Source organism: Mirounga angustirostris, unplaced genomic scaffold, assembly GCF_029215605.1.
Source record: "Mirounga angustirostris isolate CCGP_5_RB_7025 unplaced genomic scaffold, mMirAng1.0.hap1 SCAF_7, whole genome shotgun sequence".
NCBI lineage: Eukaryota > Metazoa > Chordata > Mammalia > Carnivora > Phocidae > Mirounga > Mirounga angustirostris.
In genome coordinates, this window is record NW_026991715.1 from 32,383,000 (window position 1) to 32,401,739 (window position 18,740).

General features: G+C 40.2%; 1 protein-coding gene across 7 annotated transcripts in view; it reads right to left on the bottom strand.

Annotated features, from left to right (window-relative positions):
* The window catches only part of CDC25C (cell division cycle 25C), a 41,975-nt gene that overhangs the window by 7,818 nt on the left and 15,417 nt on the right, over positions 1–18,740 (bottom strand). For 5 of the 7 annotated variants that reach the window (XM_064595960.1, XM_064595959.1, XM_064595962.1 and 2 more), the window contains exons 9-11: positions 4,198–4,347; positions 3,196–3,297; positions 1,721–1,783 (exon numbers count right to left, since the gene is read on the bottom strand). In XM_064595960.1, the coding sequence (XP_064452030.1) occupies positions 1,721–1,783; positions 3,196–3,297; positions 4,198–4,347 (315 nt within the window). The remainder of the gene's footprint in view (positions 1–1,720; positions 1,784–3,195; positions 3,298–4,197; positions 4,348–18,740) is intronic. The other 2 variants (XM_064595965.1, XM_064595961.1) reach the window with 1 other exon arrangement.

Here is an 18,740-nt window from a genome sequence, read left to right on the forward strand (position 1 = left end):
CTACACAGAAATGTTCCCTATCACTCTGGGAGACAAGAGTCAATCACACAATTCCTGATTTGCACTCCCTTTAGTCACCCAGGATTCCACTGTATGCCCAGTCTCCAGAGGTCCCCTATATTTGAAATGGGGCAATGATTCATCCCTACCGCTCATTCAAGAGGATAAAATATGAAATGGTCTTTCTGGAGCACCAAAATAGCTGGCATTGCCAAGACACCAGGGAAAAGCATATTCAAGGCACTCATCTGGAGGCAGGCATGGCTGCAATCAGCCCCTCAGGAGACACCCAAGGACTTCTGTAGTAGTACAGGTAGCAGCAAGTGATTCCGACTTTGCAAGAAGAAATGGGAAATGGTCCCATCATAAAGGAAGAAAGCAAGTCTGTCAGGAAAGGATATGGAAGGACAGGGTTGATATCCTTAAGCTACTTGTAGGAGTATACATTGATTCAACCTTTCTGGGGCGAACTTTGTAATGTAAATGTAATTATACTTTGACTCAGCAATTTCTTTCCCAACATCTTTAGTGAACAGAAAAGTATGCAAAGATGTGGCACAATAATATTCATCTTAGCCATTATTTTAGGTTATCAAATAACTTAAATATTAGTTAGCTTAAGTTATCCAATAATTTAAAAAGTTACAAATAACTTAAATGTTCAAAAATAAAGGGGCGCCTGGGTGGCTCAGTCGTTAAGTGTCTGCCTTGGGCTCAGGTCATGATCCCAGGGTCCTGGGATCGAGTCCCACATCAGGCTCCCTGCTCCGCGGGAAGCCTGCTTCTCCCTCTCCCACTCCCCCTGCTTGTGTTCCCTCTCTCACTGTGTCTCTCTCTGTCAAATAAATAAATAAATAGATGAAATCTTTAAAAAAAAAAAAAAGTGATGATGAAGGGACGCCTGGGTGGCTCAGTCGTTAAGCGTCTGCCTTCGGCTCAGGTCATGATCCCGGGGTCCTGGGATCGAGTCCCACATCAGGCTCCTTGCTCCGCGGGAAGTCTGCTTCTCCCTCTCCCACTCCCCCCGCTTGTGTTCCTGCTCTCGCTATCTCTCTCTCTGTCAAATAAATAAAGTCTTTAAAAAAAAATCTTTTTTCAAAAATAGGGGTTTGGTTAAATTCTACATGCCAATATAATAGAATATTATATAGTCATTAGAAGGATAATATAGATTTGTTTCACTGAGGTAGAAAGATGTTTACAATGTCTTGCTAATTTCAACACTACATGGTCATTACAATCCTATTTTTATCAAATATATTCCAGAATAAAATCTGGAAGGCCATAAGGAAAATATTACTAGTGGTTATCTCTGGTGGTGAGATTATGGGTAGGGGACCAAATAATTATTGCACAAACTAGGACACTTTTGAGAGTGAAAGAGAATACTATTAATAATTACCATGCGCTGAAAGGTGTCAATGGGATTGTAACACCTAAATCAGGATGTGAGATCGCCCAAACTGAGTGATTTTGACTTTTTTCCTTCCCTCCCTTCTTTCCTTGCTTTCTTTCTTCCATAACAATTATCTATCCTTTGTTTAATTAAAAACAAAGGCAAAAGAATGGGATAAATGGGAGTTCTTTAACACAGCTTCAGTTGAATGAGGAGCCTATGTGAGTGGACACAGTGAAATACAATGGAAGTAGGGATTTTAGGGACAGAACAGAACAGATGGTAGCTTATGTAACCAGGTACCATCTCCAGAAATCTGCTTACTGTTTCTGGGTTGACGTACTTCAGATCCTGGTGTCTCCCTGACACGGTTGGCAGCACACATACCTAGAAATACCCAAGAACTGAAATAACAGCAAGTTTTCTACACCCCAATTTGAGATCAAAGACCTATATGTTGTCCTTCTTTCCAAATGACCTTTAAAACCCCATGTGGGACGTGCCTGGGTTGAGTTTTTGACTCTTGATTTCAGCTCAGGTCATGATCTCAGGGTTGTGAGATTGAGCCTCGTGATGGGCTCCGCACTGGGCGTGGAGCCTGCTTAAGATTCTCTCTCTCCCTCTCCCTCTGCCACCACCCCGCCCCCTGCTCTCTCTCTCTCAAAAAAATAATAAATTAAAAATAAAAAATAAAACCCCAGATGCCTTCAAAAGAATCAATGGTCTCTATAATGCACATATGCAGCAATTCCATTTCTAAGAAGTGCTTCTAAGGAATGAATTAAGGACTTACACAAAGTTTTAGATTTAGCTGCAAATATGCCCATCTTGGTATTGTTCATAAGGAAAAATTGTAAACGTAAATATCCTACAAGAAATTATGAGCAGGGGTGCCTGGCTGGCTCAGTCAGTATAGCATGCAACTCCTGATTGTGGGGTTGAGTTCAAGCCCCAGAATGGGTGTGGAGATTATTTAAAAAATGTAAAAAATTTTTTTAAAAAATTATGGGCAGCCCAAAAAATGAAATACTGTACTATTAAAAATTATGAAATGGTGAAGCAGAACTGTTTATTGACATGAAAAGATGTTCCTGATACAGGGCGCCTGGGTGGCTCAGTTGGTTAAGCGACTGCCTTCGGCTCAGGTCATGATCCCAGAGTCCTGGGATCGAGTCCCACATCGGGCTCCCGGCTCAGCAGGGAGCCTGCTTCTCCCTCTGACCCTCTCCGCTCTCATGCTGTTTCTCTCTCCCTCTCTCAAGTAAATAAATAAATAAAATCTTCAAAAACAAAAATAAAAAACAAGATGTTCCTGATACATTAAATGATGGGGGGAAAAAAACAGTGGATCACAAAACAGTATAAACCATTTTTTGTGAAAGAACAAAAAAATGTATTTGGGTATGTGCATGTGTGTTTGTGAAAATACATAGAAAAAAGTCTGGAGGAATATGTACCAAGATGTTAAAAGCAATAATATTTTTAAAAGACTTGAGGTATATTTCATTTTGTACTTTTTCTGTAATGACCAAGTATTATTTACATAATTTTAATTTAAAAAGAAAAAAGTAAAAAGCCTCATACCTTCCCCAGTGCTCTGCATTTTCCCAGAATGAATAAGAAATACTTTCTCACTGGAAAGGCTTAGGGTCTAAATCCACCACCATAGCATCTTCAGTTTATCAAATAGTCCTTGGTGAGGATGCATAATTATACCTAGTGTCCTCTTCAAGCAAAGAAAAAAAGACTCAGATCCAAAATGACTCAATGGAATATAGGATGAATATAACCAAACTCACCTTGGAGAAATCACCAATCAGAGAGCCCTGGTTAGAATCTTCCTCCAGCATCTGAGTGATATTAATGTCACAGAGAGAGACTGTCTTCTTTAGACCTAAGCCCTAAGGATGACAAGATGCCCCCCACCGCCAATTTTCACGTTAAAGGTTTAAAAACCAGGAGAGGAAGGAGTGGAGACTTATTAAAAATACACACACCCTTTGGGGAAAAAAAATGCACAAAGATTTGGCTGTAAAAATGAATATCCCAGCAAGTTTATAGTAGAGAAAGATTACTAATAAATAACAGTCTTGGTTAAACAAATCATATTTCACATTATAGATTACTATTATGCAATAAAAAGTTAGGTTGTAGATTAATTTCATTGACATGAAAATAAGTTCATGATATCCTTAAGAAAGTGAGAAAACTCATACTTTGTAATATCACTTTAATAAAAGAAAAAAGCCTGCATCAAAGAGTCTAGAAAAACATATACCAAGTGTTGACAATAATTATCTCTGGCCTATGGGATTATGGGCATTTCACAATAGCTTCTTTTGTTTATGTATAAATTCTATACTATCATATGCTGATTTTATAAAAGAGTATTCAGATTTTTTTTTAAAGGAGGGGTAGGGAATGACAGCTAAATTTTTCAAAAGTTGCCTCCCACCAAACCAGTGTGCTCCATGATGCTGTTTCTGTCAGAATGCAGGTAAAACAGCTGTAAATATCCTTACCATTCCCAGTTTCCTTGTGTCCTCTCAAATCTTATAAAAGAAGGTTGGGAAGACAAGTATGCCAACATCATTTCCAAAAGTGTAATATAACAGATATTTATTGTTAAATATTTTATATATGGGTACAGATGTAAAAAAGACAAGAAAGACATAAAGAACAAGGAGATAAAAGTAAAAGTAATGAGAAAGAAGACAAGATATCCTAAAGCAATCCTCATACCAAAAAAGCAGAGAACACAATGAGATAGAGGATTAAAAAGACTCTCAAAAAATTCTTACCTTCCTGAGCTCTTTGTGGCTAGAATAATACTTTTTTTCTTTATCTGGTACTGGGTTGTCCTTGAATTTTACCACCTGCTTCAGTCTTGGCCTGTTCAAATTCTCTGGCAATGAAGGAGAGCGATACAAGGAGCTTCTATTCAGAGATGCCTGTATGGGAATATGAACCCCATATGTTCTTATTCCTCTAAGTGTGTCTGCAGGCCAGCAGCACGAACATCTCCTGCAAACTTGTTGGAAATGAAGAATCCTAGATGTTGAGCCTCACCCCAGACCTATTGATTTAAAATCTGCATTTTAGCAAGCTGCACCAGTGATTTCTAGCAACAATCAAGTTTGAAAGGCAAAACCCTAGGTAAGCAACCACTCTTCCCCTCCTCATTAACATCTTTCTCCTCAGAGTGCATGCTGTTCCATCTCCCCAAGATGTATTAAATCTAGCCAAACCAAATTCACCGCCTGACCATCTTATATGTACCAATTCTTGTAGGAGAAAGCAAATGCAAGCTCAGTTCCTCCAGTCAAGTGAAAACCAAACAAACCTAATCCCACAGTTTCTCTATGGGATCCTAAGACTCTGACAATCAAGATTTAAGGACCCCAGCAAAATTGAAGATGACAAACCAAAAAGGTCAGCCTACGTAAAAAAATACTAAGCAGCAAGAGTATGTGTCACTTTTTTGGGGTAGTAGTTTCTTTGAGGAAGAAAGAAAAAAAGCAACTCAGCTTTCTTATAAAGTGGGTTGTTAATGGGAAAGAAAAATAGCAAAATAAGCATCATGCAAGGGAAAAGGGAACACCAGAATCTAGTATCAGGATGACCATTATAGGATTGATATTATGAAGCGCATCAGGAAAAAATGGATTAAATACCACGAAGAACTGGCCTTGGAAGTTAGTAACTCAGACTAAAGTGCAAGAAGATGGACTACTGTCTCCCTGAAAGCCATGATTTGAGTGTTATAAACAGAAGCAGGGAGATAGAGTAAACGACCTCTGATAACAACTTTCAACTAATCTAAGATTCTTTTTTTAATTTTAATTTTAGTTATCTCTATATCCAACGTGGAGCTTGAACTCATGACCCCAAGATCAAGAGTCCCATGCTCTATTGACTGAGCCAGTCAGAGACCCTTCACCTAATCCAAGATTCTTATCCTCTATTCCCAGATACCTTCTACCTCTGCCCTACACGAAAGGCAGAAGTTCCTACTTTATACACTCACCTCGCTAACTACTATGGATTGATAGGGGGGCTAGATAATAAGAGAGCCTAACTAGAAAACAAGTAGATGGTCAATGGTTTCTGGGAGAATAAAATAAAAACATCAATATTTTACTTTATAATAACTATATTTATTACAGTGTTTGTCACATCTGTGGTCCCATCTAAGGGAAACTCCACTGTTCCTGGTACCAGCCGAAGGTACAGTTCACATTTTTTTTTTTTTAAGATTTTATTTATTTATTTGACAGAGAGAGAGACCACAAGCAGGGCGAGTGGAAGAGGGAGAAGCAGGCTTCCCGCCAAGCAGGGAGCCCGATGTAGGGCTCGATCCCAGGACCCTGGGATCATGACCTGAGCCGAAGGCAGATGCTTAACAACTGAGCCACCCAGGCGCCCTGGTACAGTTCACATTTTACATACCAATATTTTACACCTACCTGTCCCCTTGGATCCCTGCCAGTCAACTCCCTATGTCCTCACAACCCTAGAGCCACTGACTGGCCCAGAGTGCTGTTTTGACATATCCATTTAGTAGACTAGAACATTTAAAAATAATCTGGGCCAATTAAGTTCTCTCTCCTGGGAATCTAACTTAGAAAATGACAAAATAATTAGGCAGCAACAGAAGCCAAAACTTAAAAGGAAAAGCTAAAAGATACGGTCAAGGCCATGACACCAGTGATGAATGCATGGATGAACCAAAGTTATAGTGGCAGAAGAGATGTGGTGAAAGATTGAGGAACAGGCTAGCCAGACTTCTTGACAGACTTCCCTTCATATAACTTCAATTTTGCCCTAAGAAGAAGGCAGGAAGAAGCCAGATCAGAATTTCAAATTTGATGGCCTTAGTGCAAACTTTGTTTCTCTTAACCAAAAGAGCTGCTCTAGAACACACCAAATTACTAAGCTAAGGGCTCATTCTATTTTATTTTATTATTTTTTAGAAGATTTATTTATTATTTTAGATGGGGGGAGGGTCAGAGGGAAAGGGAGAGAGAGAATCACAAGCAGACTCCCTGCTGAGTGAGGAGCCAGATGCAGGGTTCAATCCCGGGCTGGACCTCATGACCCCGAGATCACGACCTGAGCCAAAATCAAGAGTCAGACACTCAACTGACTGAGCCATCCAGGCACCTCTAAGGGCTCATTGTAAAGAGTCTGGAATGAATTAGCTACTAAGGAAAACATTTCCATTTTTTAGTATTATATCTAAGAAATCTTTACCTAACCCACGGTCACAGAAATTTTCTCCTATGTTTTGTTCTTCAGATGTTTTATAGTTTTAAAATTCATATTCAGGTCTATTATATCCATTTTGTACTAATTTCTATATAAGGTATAAGGTATGGATTGAGGTTTTTGTTTTTCATATAGATTTTCAATTGCTCCGGCACAATTTGTTGAAAAGACTGTTTTCTCCATTTGATTGCTTTGTATCTTGGTCTAATTATCAACTGACCATATACGAATGAGTCTATTTCTCAAATCTCTGTTCTCTTGCATCAATGCTTTAGGTTTCTGGTAGCTATTATCATGGTGATAATGAAGCCGATAAACATCTTTATGGGTTTCATATGGTCTAAAGGCAAGAATCCAGAAATAAATGATAGGAGAAAACTACTTTAACAAACAGAAACAGCCACTACTGTCCTGACAGATTCTTTCTAAAACATTTATATAAAAACAAATGGCAACTTACTGCAAAGAGCATACGTGTTTGGTCATGAAGGGATGATGATAGTGAGGATACTGTAGCTTTGTCTAGTCACAAGTTTCGCAGTTCTCAGAAGCTGGGGTGGGGGGAACCCAGGACCAGCTGGCTTAGATTGCATTCAACATCTACCCATTAGAGACTTTCCTTCTTTAAGGAATCAATCAACATTTTCAATATCTGGGAGTTTTAAGCATTGAAAAGGCCAGGAAGAAGAAAAGGAAACTTGCTAAGCTCAGTTCTACCTGCAGATTTTATAAAAAGGTTTAAATGAATAATCATTGTTTTGTAAACTGAAGAGACATCACCATTTCCTCATGGCCTACACACTCTTCAACACACGTAGACTTGCATCTGTTTGTACCACTCTACCGCTCTTGTCAAGGTTCTCAACAATCTTCATGTCACCGTATCTGAGTTGCTTCTTTAGACATCTATTTTTCTGAACTTCATAGTGGCTTCCACTGACTTGGCTACTGCCTTCTTACTTGGCTTCAATGGCACCTCCTAGTTTAGTTTAGTGCTAGTGCAGGCAACCCCTTAACTAAAAGAACCATGATGATTCTACCTCTCTGTTGCTCCTTCTCAGTCTTCTTTGTTGGGCCTCCTCACCTACCAAACCTCTAATAGATGTTGGATTCATCCGGGTTAGGTCCTGGCCCTTTTTTATCCCCTCACTTTTGTCTTACATGATTTTTTCTACCTGTGAATTCAGATTTTCCCTCTATACAGATGACTCTCAAATATTTATTTCCAACCAAAACTTCTGCTCTTATTTCCAGATTTCCATATCCACATACTTGACTGACAATTTCTGAGTACCTACTAGGTGACAGAGCAGTGAATAAGGGAGTGGAAGAAACAAATATATGTACTATGAGCTTTTATGTAGTGGCATGTTCTATAGGTAAAAAATAGAGGAGAATGAAAAGATAGGAGACATATTTGGGTGGAAAGCTTGTCAGGAAAGGCCGTTCTGATAAGATGACATATGTGGAGAAATGAGACTAAATTGAGGGAAAAAATCCTGTTTTGCCTAGGGGAAGAATGTTCCAGGCTGAAGGAACAACAAATGCAAAGGCCCTGGTGAGAATAGCAAGGCCAGTAACGGCCACATTTGGTATGGTACCATTTTTAGAAAGCTCAAAAACTAACTGAAGCAATACCACAAACCAACTAGACCTAACAGACATCAAAAGAACACTGTACCCAACAATAGAATGTACATTCTTCTCAAATACACATGAAATATTCTCCAGGATAGATCATACACACTAGGTCATAAAACAAGCCTCAGTAAATTTTAAAGGACTGAAATCATACAAAGTATGTTCTCTGACCACAATGGATTCATCAGAAGTTAATAACAGAAAAAAAATCTGGAAAACTCGGTTAGGTGGAAATTAAGCAACACAATCCAAAATAACCATTGGGTCAACAAAGATCTTAAGGGAAATTGGAAAATACTTTTGGATGAATACAAATGAAGACACGGCACAGCAAAATTCATGTAAGGATAAAGCTAGAGTAGTGTTTAAGTGAAAATTTACAGCTATAGGGGCGCCTGGGTGGCTCAGTCATTAAGCGTCTGCTTTTGACTCAGGTCGTGGTCCCAGGGTCCTGGGATGGAGCCCCACATTGGGCTCCCTGCTCGACAGGAAGCCTGCTTCTCCCTCTCCCACTCCCCCTGCTTCTCCCTCTCCCACTCCCCCTGCTTGTGTTCCCTCTTTCACTGTGTCTCTCTCTGTCAAATAAATAAAATCTTGAAAAAAGAAAAGAAAAAAAAATTTACAGCTGTAAAGGGCCATAACAGAAAAAAGAACGATCTCAAGACAATGACCTAACATTCCATCAAAAAAGACTAAATCCAAAGCAAGCAGAACCAAGGAAATAAAGATTACAGCAAAAACTCAATGAAGTAAAGAACAGAAAAACAAAAGAGAAAACAACAGAACGAAACCTGATTCTTTGAAAAGATCAACAAAATTGATAAACTTTTAGCTAGACTAACCAAGAAAAAAAGAGAGAAGACTCAAATTACTAAAATTAGGAATAAAAGAGGGAACATTACTAGCAATTTTTCAGAAATAAAAAGGATCATGGGGGATACTATGAACAACTATATACCAATGAATAAGAAAACTCAGATTAAATGGGCAGATTCCTGAGAAGACAAAAACCACTGAAACTGACTCAAGAGGGAACAGAAAATCTCGGGCGCCTGGGTGGCTCAGTTGGTTAAGCAACTGCCTTCGGCTCAGGTCATGATCCTGGAGTCCCTGGATCGAGTCCCGCATCGGGCTCCCTGCTCGGCAGGGAGTCTGCTTCTCCCTCTGACTCTCCCCCCTCTCATGTGCTCTCTCTCATTCTCTCTCTCTCAAATAAATAAATAAAAAATCTTTAAAAAAAAAAAAAAGAGGGAACAGAAAATCTGACCAGACCTACAAAAAGTAGAGACTGAATTAGTAATTTAAAAACTTCCCACAAAGAAAAGCCCAGGTCCTGATGGCTTTACTGGTGAATTTGGGCTAACATTAAAGGAACAAAAACAAAAAACAAAAAAAACCACACCAATTCCATACAAATTCTTCCAGAAAATTTAAAAAGAGAGAATTCTTTCCAAATGATGAAAGACATTACAAGGAAAACAAAACACTAAAGATCAATATCTCTCATGAAAAGAAATACAAAAATCCTCAATAAAATTTCAGTAAATCAAATTCAACAACATATAAAAAGGAAAATACATCATAACCAACTAATGTTATCATAGGAATGCAAGGGTGTTTTAACATTGTAAGATCAATGTAATTGACCATATTAATAGGTTAAAAAAAAGAAAACTCACATGATAATCTCAATAGATGCAGAAAAAGCACTTGACAAAATCTATTATCTGTTCCTGCTAAAATCTCTTAACAAACTGAGACTAGAAGGGAACTTCTTCAGCCTGACAAAGAGCATCTCAAGGAAGCCATCACTAGAGGTGCCTGGGTGGCTCAGTTGGTTAAGCAGCTGACTTGATCTCAGCTCAGGTTTTGATCTCAGGGTTATGAGTTTGAGCCCCGCGTTGGGCTCCATGCTGGGTGTGGAGCCTACTTTGGAGAGGAAAAAAAAAAAGAGGGGGCACCTGGGTGGCTCAGTTGGTTGAGCATCTGACTCTTGGTTTCAGCTTGGGTCATGATCTCAGGATTGTGTGGGGCTCCCTGCTTAGCATGGAGTCTGCTTGAGATTCTTCTTCTTCTTCTTTTTTTTAATGATTTTTATTTATTTGTCAGAGAAAGAGAGCACAAGCAGGGGAAGTGGCAGGCAGAGGGAGAAGCAGGCTCTCCTGCTGAGCAAGGAGCCCGATGTGGGACTCAGTCCCAGAATCCTGGGATCATGACCTGAGCTAAAGACAGACACCTAACCGACTAAGCCACCCAGGCATCCTATCTCCTTGAGATTCTTTCTCTCTCCCTTCTCTGCTCCTCCCCCTACTTGCACTCTTTCACTTTCTTTCTCTCTCTCAAATAAATAAATAAAATCTTTTTTTTTTTTAAGATTTTATTTATTTATTTGAGAGAGAGAGAATGAGAGAGAGTGAGTACATGAGAGGGGGGAAGGTCAGAGGGAGAAGCAGACTCCCTGCTGAGCAGGGAGCCCGATGCGGGACTCGATCCAGGGACTCCAGGATCATGACCTGAGCCGAAGGCAGTCGCTCAACCAACTGAGCCACCCAGGCGCCCTAAATAAATAAAATCTTAAAAAAAAACAAAAAACAAAACTCATAACTAACATCATACTCAATGGAGAAAAACTGGATGCTTTTCCCAAAAGATCAGGTACAAGGCAAAGTGTTCTCAATAATTGTTAAGATCGCAAAGGAGTCCTGATACCAAAGAATTGGAGAAGTATTAATCTAGGAGAAAGGGGAAAACTGAGAGCAGAAGAAGGAGAAAAAGAAAGCAGATTACCCCAGGAGCAGACAAGAGGAGATGCTTCCATGTGACTCAGGGGTTTTGCAAAACCTTTACAATGACCTACAAGGCCCTACATGACCTGTCCTTCTGTTACCTACTCTCTGGCCTCATCTACCACTGTGCACCTGCTCACTCTGCTCCAGCCACACTGGCCTTTTTGCTGTTCCATGAACATGCCATGCACACCCCACTTCAGAAGCACTGCATTTGATCTTTCTTCTGCCTAGAAAAATTCATCCCTTCTGATAACTGTTTGGTTCCCTCACTGCTTCAGATGTCTGTTCAAACAGCTGCAAGGTGTTCTCTAATCTATACAACCTATCCAAAATATCAATTCCCACTCTACACCAGCCCAATCCAGGTATTCCCTATTCTCTTTACCCTGCTTTTTTTACCATAGTATTTTACCAACTGTCATATTATAAATGTATTTGTTTCTTTATCTGTTTCCTCCTGACTAGAATGTAAGCTCTACAAGAGAACGGACTTTACTGCGTTGTTGTGTTCAGTACTGTATCTCCAGCATTCCTGAATGAAGGAATGAATGAACAGGAGGAAGTGCAGAGGGAGAGGGAGCTTCAGATAGGAGGAGGGACACTTATGCAGTATAACAAGAGAAATGGCAGTTATAAGGGTATGAGAGCAGATATGATGCTCTATTTGGTGAGAGAAGAAGGTAGTTTTCTTCTGACTGCTTCTGTTTTCCCTTTGAAATAAAAACACTTCAAATTCAACATGTCTAAAGTCATCCTTGATCCTATCCTTCCTTTACAACCTGTCTCTTCTGTATCCAAAATACCTTCTGAATTCATCCATTTCTGTCTCTGTAGCCACCTTAGTCCAGGCTATGACCAACCCTCCCTGAGACTACACAAGAGCTTCCTATCCTACTCCAACCTGCTTCCAACAAACCCCCACATTCGAACTCTTAATCCTCTCTAATCCTTTCTTTATCCAGCAACAAGCATGGTCTTCATAAAACAAACGAGGTCCTATTATTCCCCTGCTGAATATCTTCTAACGGCTTCCCAACGCACTTAGAATAAAATCCACACACTCACCATAGCCCTAAGGCCCTGCATGATCTGTCTCCTGCTTGCCTCTTCCGTCCCACCTCAGGCAACTCTCCCCCTCCCTCACAATGGCTTCTCAGTTCCTTGTACACACCAGGATCTACTCAACCTTGGGACCTTTGCACCTACAATATTCCCTCCTCATGGAATGCTCTTGTCTCTAGTCATGTCATGTATGACCAACTCATCCAAGTTTGTCTGGGACTTTCCCAGTTTTAGCACTGAAAGTTCCAGGTTATAGGTGCCTCCTCAATGGCAGGCAAACTGGGACAGTTTATCAACCTGTTCTCAACTAAATATCTCTTGCTCAAGGAGGCCTTTCCTATTTATTCCCATTTATTTATTTATTTTTAAGGATTTTATTTATTTGTCAGAGAGAAAGAGAGAGAGCACAAGCAGGGGGAGTGGCAGGCAGAGCAGGCAGAAGGAGAAGCAGGCTCCCCACTGAGCAGGGAGCCCGATGCATTATTCAATCCCAGGACCCTGGGATCATGACCTAGGCCGAAGGCAGACACTTAACTGACGGAGCCACCCAGGCGTCCCTATTTATTCCCATTTAAAGGTCCCCTTCTATTAGTATTTATCTCAGTCCCCTTTTTGTTTCCTTCATTACACTTAGACAATTTGCAATAATTAAATTATCTTGTCTCTTATAGCAGTCATTTGCAATTTGGCTAAAATTGGAGATTTAGTAAAATCTCAAATTCAGTGGGAGGCAGCCCTGCCTCCTAATAAGGAGGCCAAAGGGGGACAGATATTCCCTTTTCCATTTTCTTATAATCAACCAGATATTCCTGACTGGACTTTGAAAATCGAAGAATAACACAAAGCACAGGGTTGGCTGAGTCTTTTTTATGGTTGCAGCATCACAGTAGAGAATATAATAAGTGGTAGCAAATGGTCCTGAGCAATACAGTCCAGCAGCAGGTTGGATTACCTTCTGGGGTAGGGGGCCAGTAATGGTGACACTGAGAATCCAGCCAGTAGGTGGTGACATCCCAAGCACAATGACCCCACAGCAGCATTTGGCCAGGCCTTACCTTGTTTTCCAGGCTTCCTGGTAATTCTGAATTCCTCAGTACCCTCCAGAAAAATCCCTTTTCTGCCTGAGGTAACTAGAAATTGGTTTCTTTTATTTGCAACCAAGAACTCTAACTAGAACATCTATTAACCTGACAAACCTGAGTTTGTTGTTGTTGTCGATGTCTCCAGAATATGAACTCCGAGAGGTCATAAACCTAGTCTGTATTGTTCACCATTGTATTACCACTGCCTAACACAGGGCCTGACATTTAACAGGTACTCAATAAATATTTTTTAAATGAATGCATCAGAAATCACTAAGGTTATACAAATCTCCTTGCTTTATCAGGTATCTATTTCCATTTAGCATCAAAGAGATAAACCCAATAACAAAAATCCCTACTCCTTTTCTATTCTTTTTTTTTTTTTTTTTAAAGATTTTATTTATTTGACAGAGAGAGAGAGAGCACAAGTAGGCAGAACAGCAGGGAGAGGGAGAGGAAGAAGCAAGCTCTCCACTGAGCAGGGAGCCTGACGTGGGGCTCGATCCCAGGACCCTGGGATCATGACCTGAGCCGAAGGCAGCCGCTTAACCGACTGAGCCACCCAGGCGCCCCTCCTTTTCTATTCTAAAATCTACTGCTCTGCATAGTCTTATACAGTGTGCCCTCAACTGAAAATAATGCTATAAGAGTCACAATGCATTAAAATGAGCACATAAGGGGACTTAATATTTTTTAAACACCAAAAAAATACCTCAAAAAAAAACCTCACAGCCAGAACAAACAAAATTTCCAGATTATTTCCTGGGGTCAGTCTATTTTAAACCTACTCTTCTATACTGTCTATATCATGCAACTCAGAATGATGTTTCTAAGATGATGAAAGACCTTCACTAAGGAAAGATTCAATCAGGTCCTCTGTACTGTACTTATTGTTTCATAAAAGATATTAAACACATTAGATAAATTCTCAACAATAAAATTGAAAACAAATATCTTTCTTTTTAATCAACATTAAATTTAATTACTAGTTAATACTAGTTGAGACTTAACTGTATCAGCTACATTTTAGAAATATGAACACTAACATATATTTTTTTTTCTTTTTTTAAAGATTTTATTTATTTATTTGAGAGGAGAGAATGAGAGAGAGAGAACACATGAGAGGGGATAGGGTCAGAGGGCAAAGCAGACTCCCTGCCAAGCAGGGAGCCCGATGCGGGACTCGATCCAGGGACTCCAGGATCATGACCTGAGCCGAAGGCAGTCGCTTAACCAACTGAGCCACCCAGGCGCCCCACTAACATATATTTTTAAGAGCCCCGCTGAATGTTCACTTTACATTGCTTTTTTTTTTTCCTACAGAAGGCCTAGCAACCTTTCCCCATGCTAACTATCCCTAAACTTGCTGTTTTTCCACAGATCTACCCTCCATTATCAGCGAGTCCTCAAAAATGTTTGTCTCAGGAAGGTCACTGTCAATTCTCCCTTGTCTCTTTCAGATTATATCTTGGTTCTCTTTTTTCCCACAAACCAATGACATTAAAATAGGATTTAATATTGCATTATATAGCAGGGTGCATCAAAATCACTTGGAGGGGTTGTTAAAACAGACTGGTGGGTCCCGCCCTCACAGTTCTGATTCAGAAGGTCTGGGATGCGGCCCAGAAATTTGCACTGCTGAGAAATTCCTACCTGATAATGATGGTGCTGATCCAGGGACCATACTTTATAGAGGGTTCTAGATCTGACTACCCATTATAGTAAAACCAATGACACATGGTTATCTGCATTAGTTAAAACTCAAAAAAATTAAAACCTCAGCTTCTCAGTGGCACTAGCCACATGTTAAGCGCTCAAAAGCCATGTAGTGGTTACTGTATTGGACAGATATAAAGCATTTCCACTATCTCAGAAAGTTTTACATAATAGCCGTGTTCTAGATCACATATTTACCATCCTTCCTAACACTTCAATCCATTCAAACTCTGGGTATTCAACCTTACCAAACCTACACAAAAAGCAAATGTTGGGACGCCTGGGTGGCTCAGTCAGTTCAGTATCCAACTCTTGATTTTGGCTCAGGTCATGATCTTGGGGTTCTGGGATTGAGCCCTTGTCAGGCTCTAAGCTTGGTGCAGAGTCTGCTTGGGATTCTCTCTCCCTCTCCCTCTGCCCCTCCCCCTGCTTGCTCCCTCTTTCTCTCTCTCTAACAAATAAATAAAATATTAAAAAAAAGAAAAAGCAAATGTCATTATTACATGTTCCTGGGACAATTTTTACCTCCCAAGCATATTCAGCAAAAGACACCATGATAATGGGGCGCCTGGATGGTTCAGTTGGCTAAGCCGCTGCCTTCGGCTCAGGTCATGATCCCAGAGTCCTGGGATCAAGCCCCGCATCAGGCTCCTTGCTCAGAAGCCTGCTTCTCCCTCTCCCACTCCCCCTACTTGTGTTCCCTCTCTCGCTGTCTCTCTGTCAAATAAATAAATAAAATCTTAAAAAAAAAAAAAAAAGACACCATGATACTGCTAAAAACACCAGCTCAGGAGTCAGGCAGATCTCAGCTTAAATCCTGACTCTGCCAATGGCTAACTTTGTGACCTTGAGTAAGAGCCTTTAACCCATGGTCTGATGTTCTCCTCCTAAAAGGGGATAATACTAAAGAAAAAAAGGGGAGAGAAGAAAGAAAATAAAAGGGCAACATACTCCTATTTCAGGATTGACATAAAAATTAAATGCGATGATGGATATAAATAGCTCAGCACACAGTGCCCAGTACAAGTAGTCAATAAGCGGAACCGATTATTACCTGCCTCTCATTTTTCTTTTCTACTCTTGTCTCCCAAGACACTACTCAAAACACTAAAACCCAGACTACTTCTTTCCCCACACTCATACCATGTTCTGAAAACTGAAAACCCTTCAGAGAGGGACTTCATAACTTCTCAAATACTTGCACTAAGCTTCTCCTGCACTCCACATTAGCCTCTCAATAAGCAGGGACAAAAGAAAGAAAGAAAAAATAAAAAATCTGGGCGCCTGGGTGGCTCAGTCGTTAAGCGTCTGCCTTCGGCTCACGTCATGATCCCAGGGTCCTGGGATCGAGCCCCGCATCGGGCTCCCTGCTCCGCGGGAAGCCTGCTTTCCCTCTCCCACTCCCCCTGCTTGTGTTCCCTCTCTCACTGTGTCTCTCTGTCAAATAAATAAAATCTAAAAAAAAAAAAAAAAATCTGCAATCCTCCTCTATTACTCTACCACCAAGAATTCAAACTTGGCATATCCTCAAACTACAATTACCCCTAGCTCTCCAAAATTTCTAAACCAGATACTTCCTCCTCGGCAACTTTCAACCATATTGCCGTTCTCACTTTACCGAGTCTACCCAGTGAGACATTGGGCTCCTTATCCAGGCTTTGATTCATCATCATCTACTTTTCGGCTACTTTCTTTTTTTTTAAGATTTTGTTTATTTATTTGTCAGAGCGAGAGAGCACAAGCAGGGGGAGCAGCAGAGGGAGAGGGAGAAGCAGGCTCTCCGCTGAGCAGGGAGCCCGATGTGGGGCTCGATCCCAGGACCCTGGGATCACGTCCTGAGCCGAAGGCAGCCGCTTAACCGACTGAGCCACCCAGGCGTCCCACTCTCTGCTACTCTCACCATCACCTATGCTAACTCAACCCCATACGACTTTTTCATCTGCCAGTGGCACCTCCAATCCTCACCTAATCATCCCTGGAGTTCCAAAGTTTCCAATCTTGCTTCGAGACAACAGCACACTATGCCATGCAGATCTATCACATAAAACCTTACGAATGTCATTTTATTAGCCTTTTAATAATTTCCTCTGTGGTTTCCAAAAGTTGATTATAACCTTCTCCAAACTCTTCAAGACTGTCACCTAACACTCTCCTCTGAGTCATCAGATTACTGCAACTTCCACTTTGCTAAGGACATCAAGGCCATCAAGCATCCCTTCTCTACCAGTCTTTGTAACACCACACATTTTGGTCCTTATACTACAGTAATTAAGAACTTATACTACACTACATTATAATAATAAAGCATTAGTAATTGGCAAGTATTGTTCTAAATGCTTATGTACAATTAACTCATTTAATGCTCACACCAACCTTATGAAATAGTTATCAAAACCTTTTATTTTTTGTAGATTAACAAAGTGAAGCATGTGGGACGCCTGGGTGGCTCAGTCAGTTAAGCATCTGCCTTCCTCTCAGGTCATGATCCCAGGGTCCTGGGATTGAGTAAGGCACAGGGCTCCTTGCTCAGCAGGGAGCCTGCTTCTCCCTCTGCCTGCCACTCCCCCTGCTTGTGTGCTCTCTCACTCTCTCTGACAAATAAATAAATAAAATCTTAAAAAAAATAAAAAGAAAGAAAGAAAGTGAAGCATAGGGAAATCATAGGACTTTACCCATATTGTTAAAGAGCCAAGTTACAGAAGTCTGGATCCATCTGTTGCTTTCTAGACCAATATGTTCCATGGACTCCCATGCTCTTGACTTTTCCATGTAATCCCACATAATCTCAAAGTCACCCTTCAATAGGGGCTAGGAATGGTGATCAGACAGGGTTAGCCTTAGCTGTTACGATTTAATATTTTTTCAAGGAAAATATATTCAAGTATGATTTGTGAAAAAAAAATGTATAAAATGACTTACTACAAAGGTATAGTAATCAAAACTATAGTACTGATATAAAGACAGACATACAGACCCATGGAATAGAATAGAGCCCAGAAATAAATTCTCAGGTACATGGTCAAGTGATTTTTTTTTTTTTTAAGTAGGCTCCACGCCCTGCACAGAGTCCAACATGGGGCTTGAACTCACGACCCTAAGATCAAGACCTGAGCTGCGATCAAGAGTCCAACACTTAACCAACTGAACTACCCAGGTGGTCGAATGATTTTTGATAAGGATGCCAAGACCAGTCAATGAGGAAAAGACAGTCTTTTGAACAAATGGTGCTGGGATAAATGAATATTCACATGCAAAAGAATGAAACTGGACCCTTACCTAAAACCACACAGAAAAATTAACTCAAAGTTAACTCAAAACTCAAATTTAAGAGCTAAAACTATAAAACTCTTCAAAGAGTTTGTTTGCGGTGACGAAAAAGTTCTAGAGATGGATAAGCACAATCATAACAACATGATCTTGATTTGATGCCACTGAACCATACACTTTTAAAAATGGTTAAAATGGTAAATTTTATGTATATTGTATTTTACCACAATAAAGAATAAATAAATTGGGCGCCTGGGTGGCTCAGTCATTAAGCGTCTGCCTTCGGCTCAGGTCATGATCCCAGGGTCCTGGGATCGAGTCCCACATCGGGCTCCCTGCTCGGCGGGAAGCCTGCTTCTCCCTCTCCCACTCCCCCTGCTTGTGTTCCTGCTCTCGCTATCTCTCTCTCTGTCAAATAAATAAATAAAAATTTTTTAAAAAGAATAAATTAATTTATATATAAAATCAATAAATATAAAAAACATATTATAATTATAAAATAAATTAATTAATAAATTT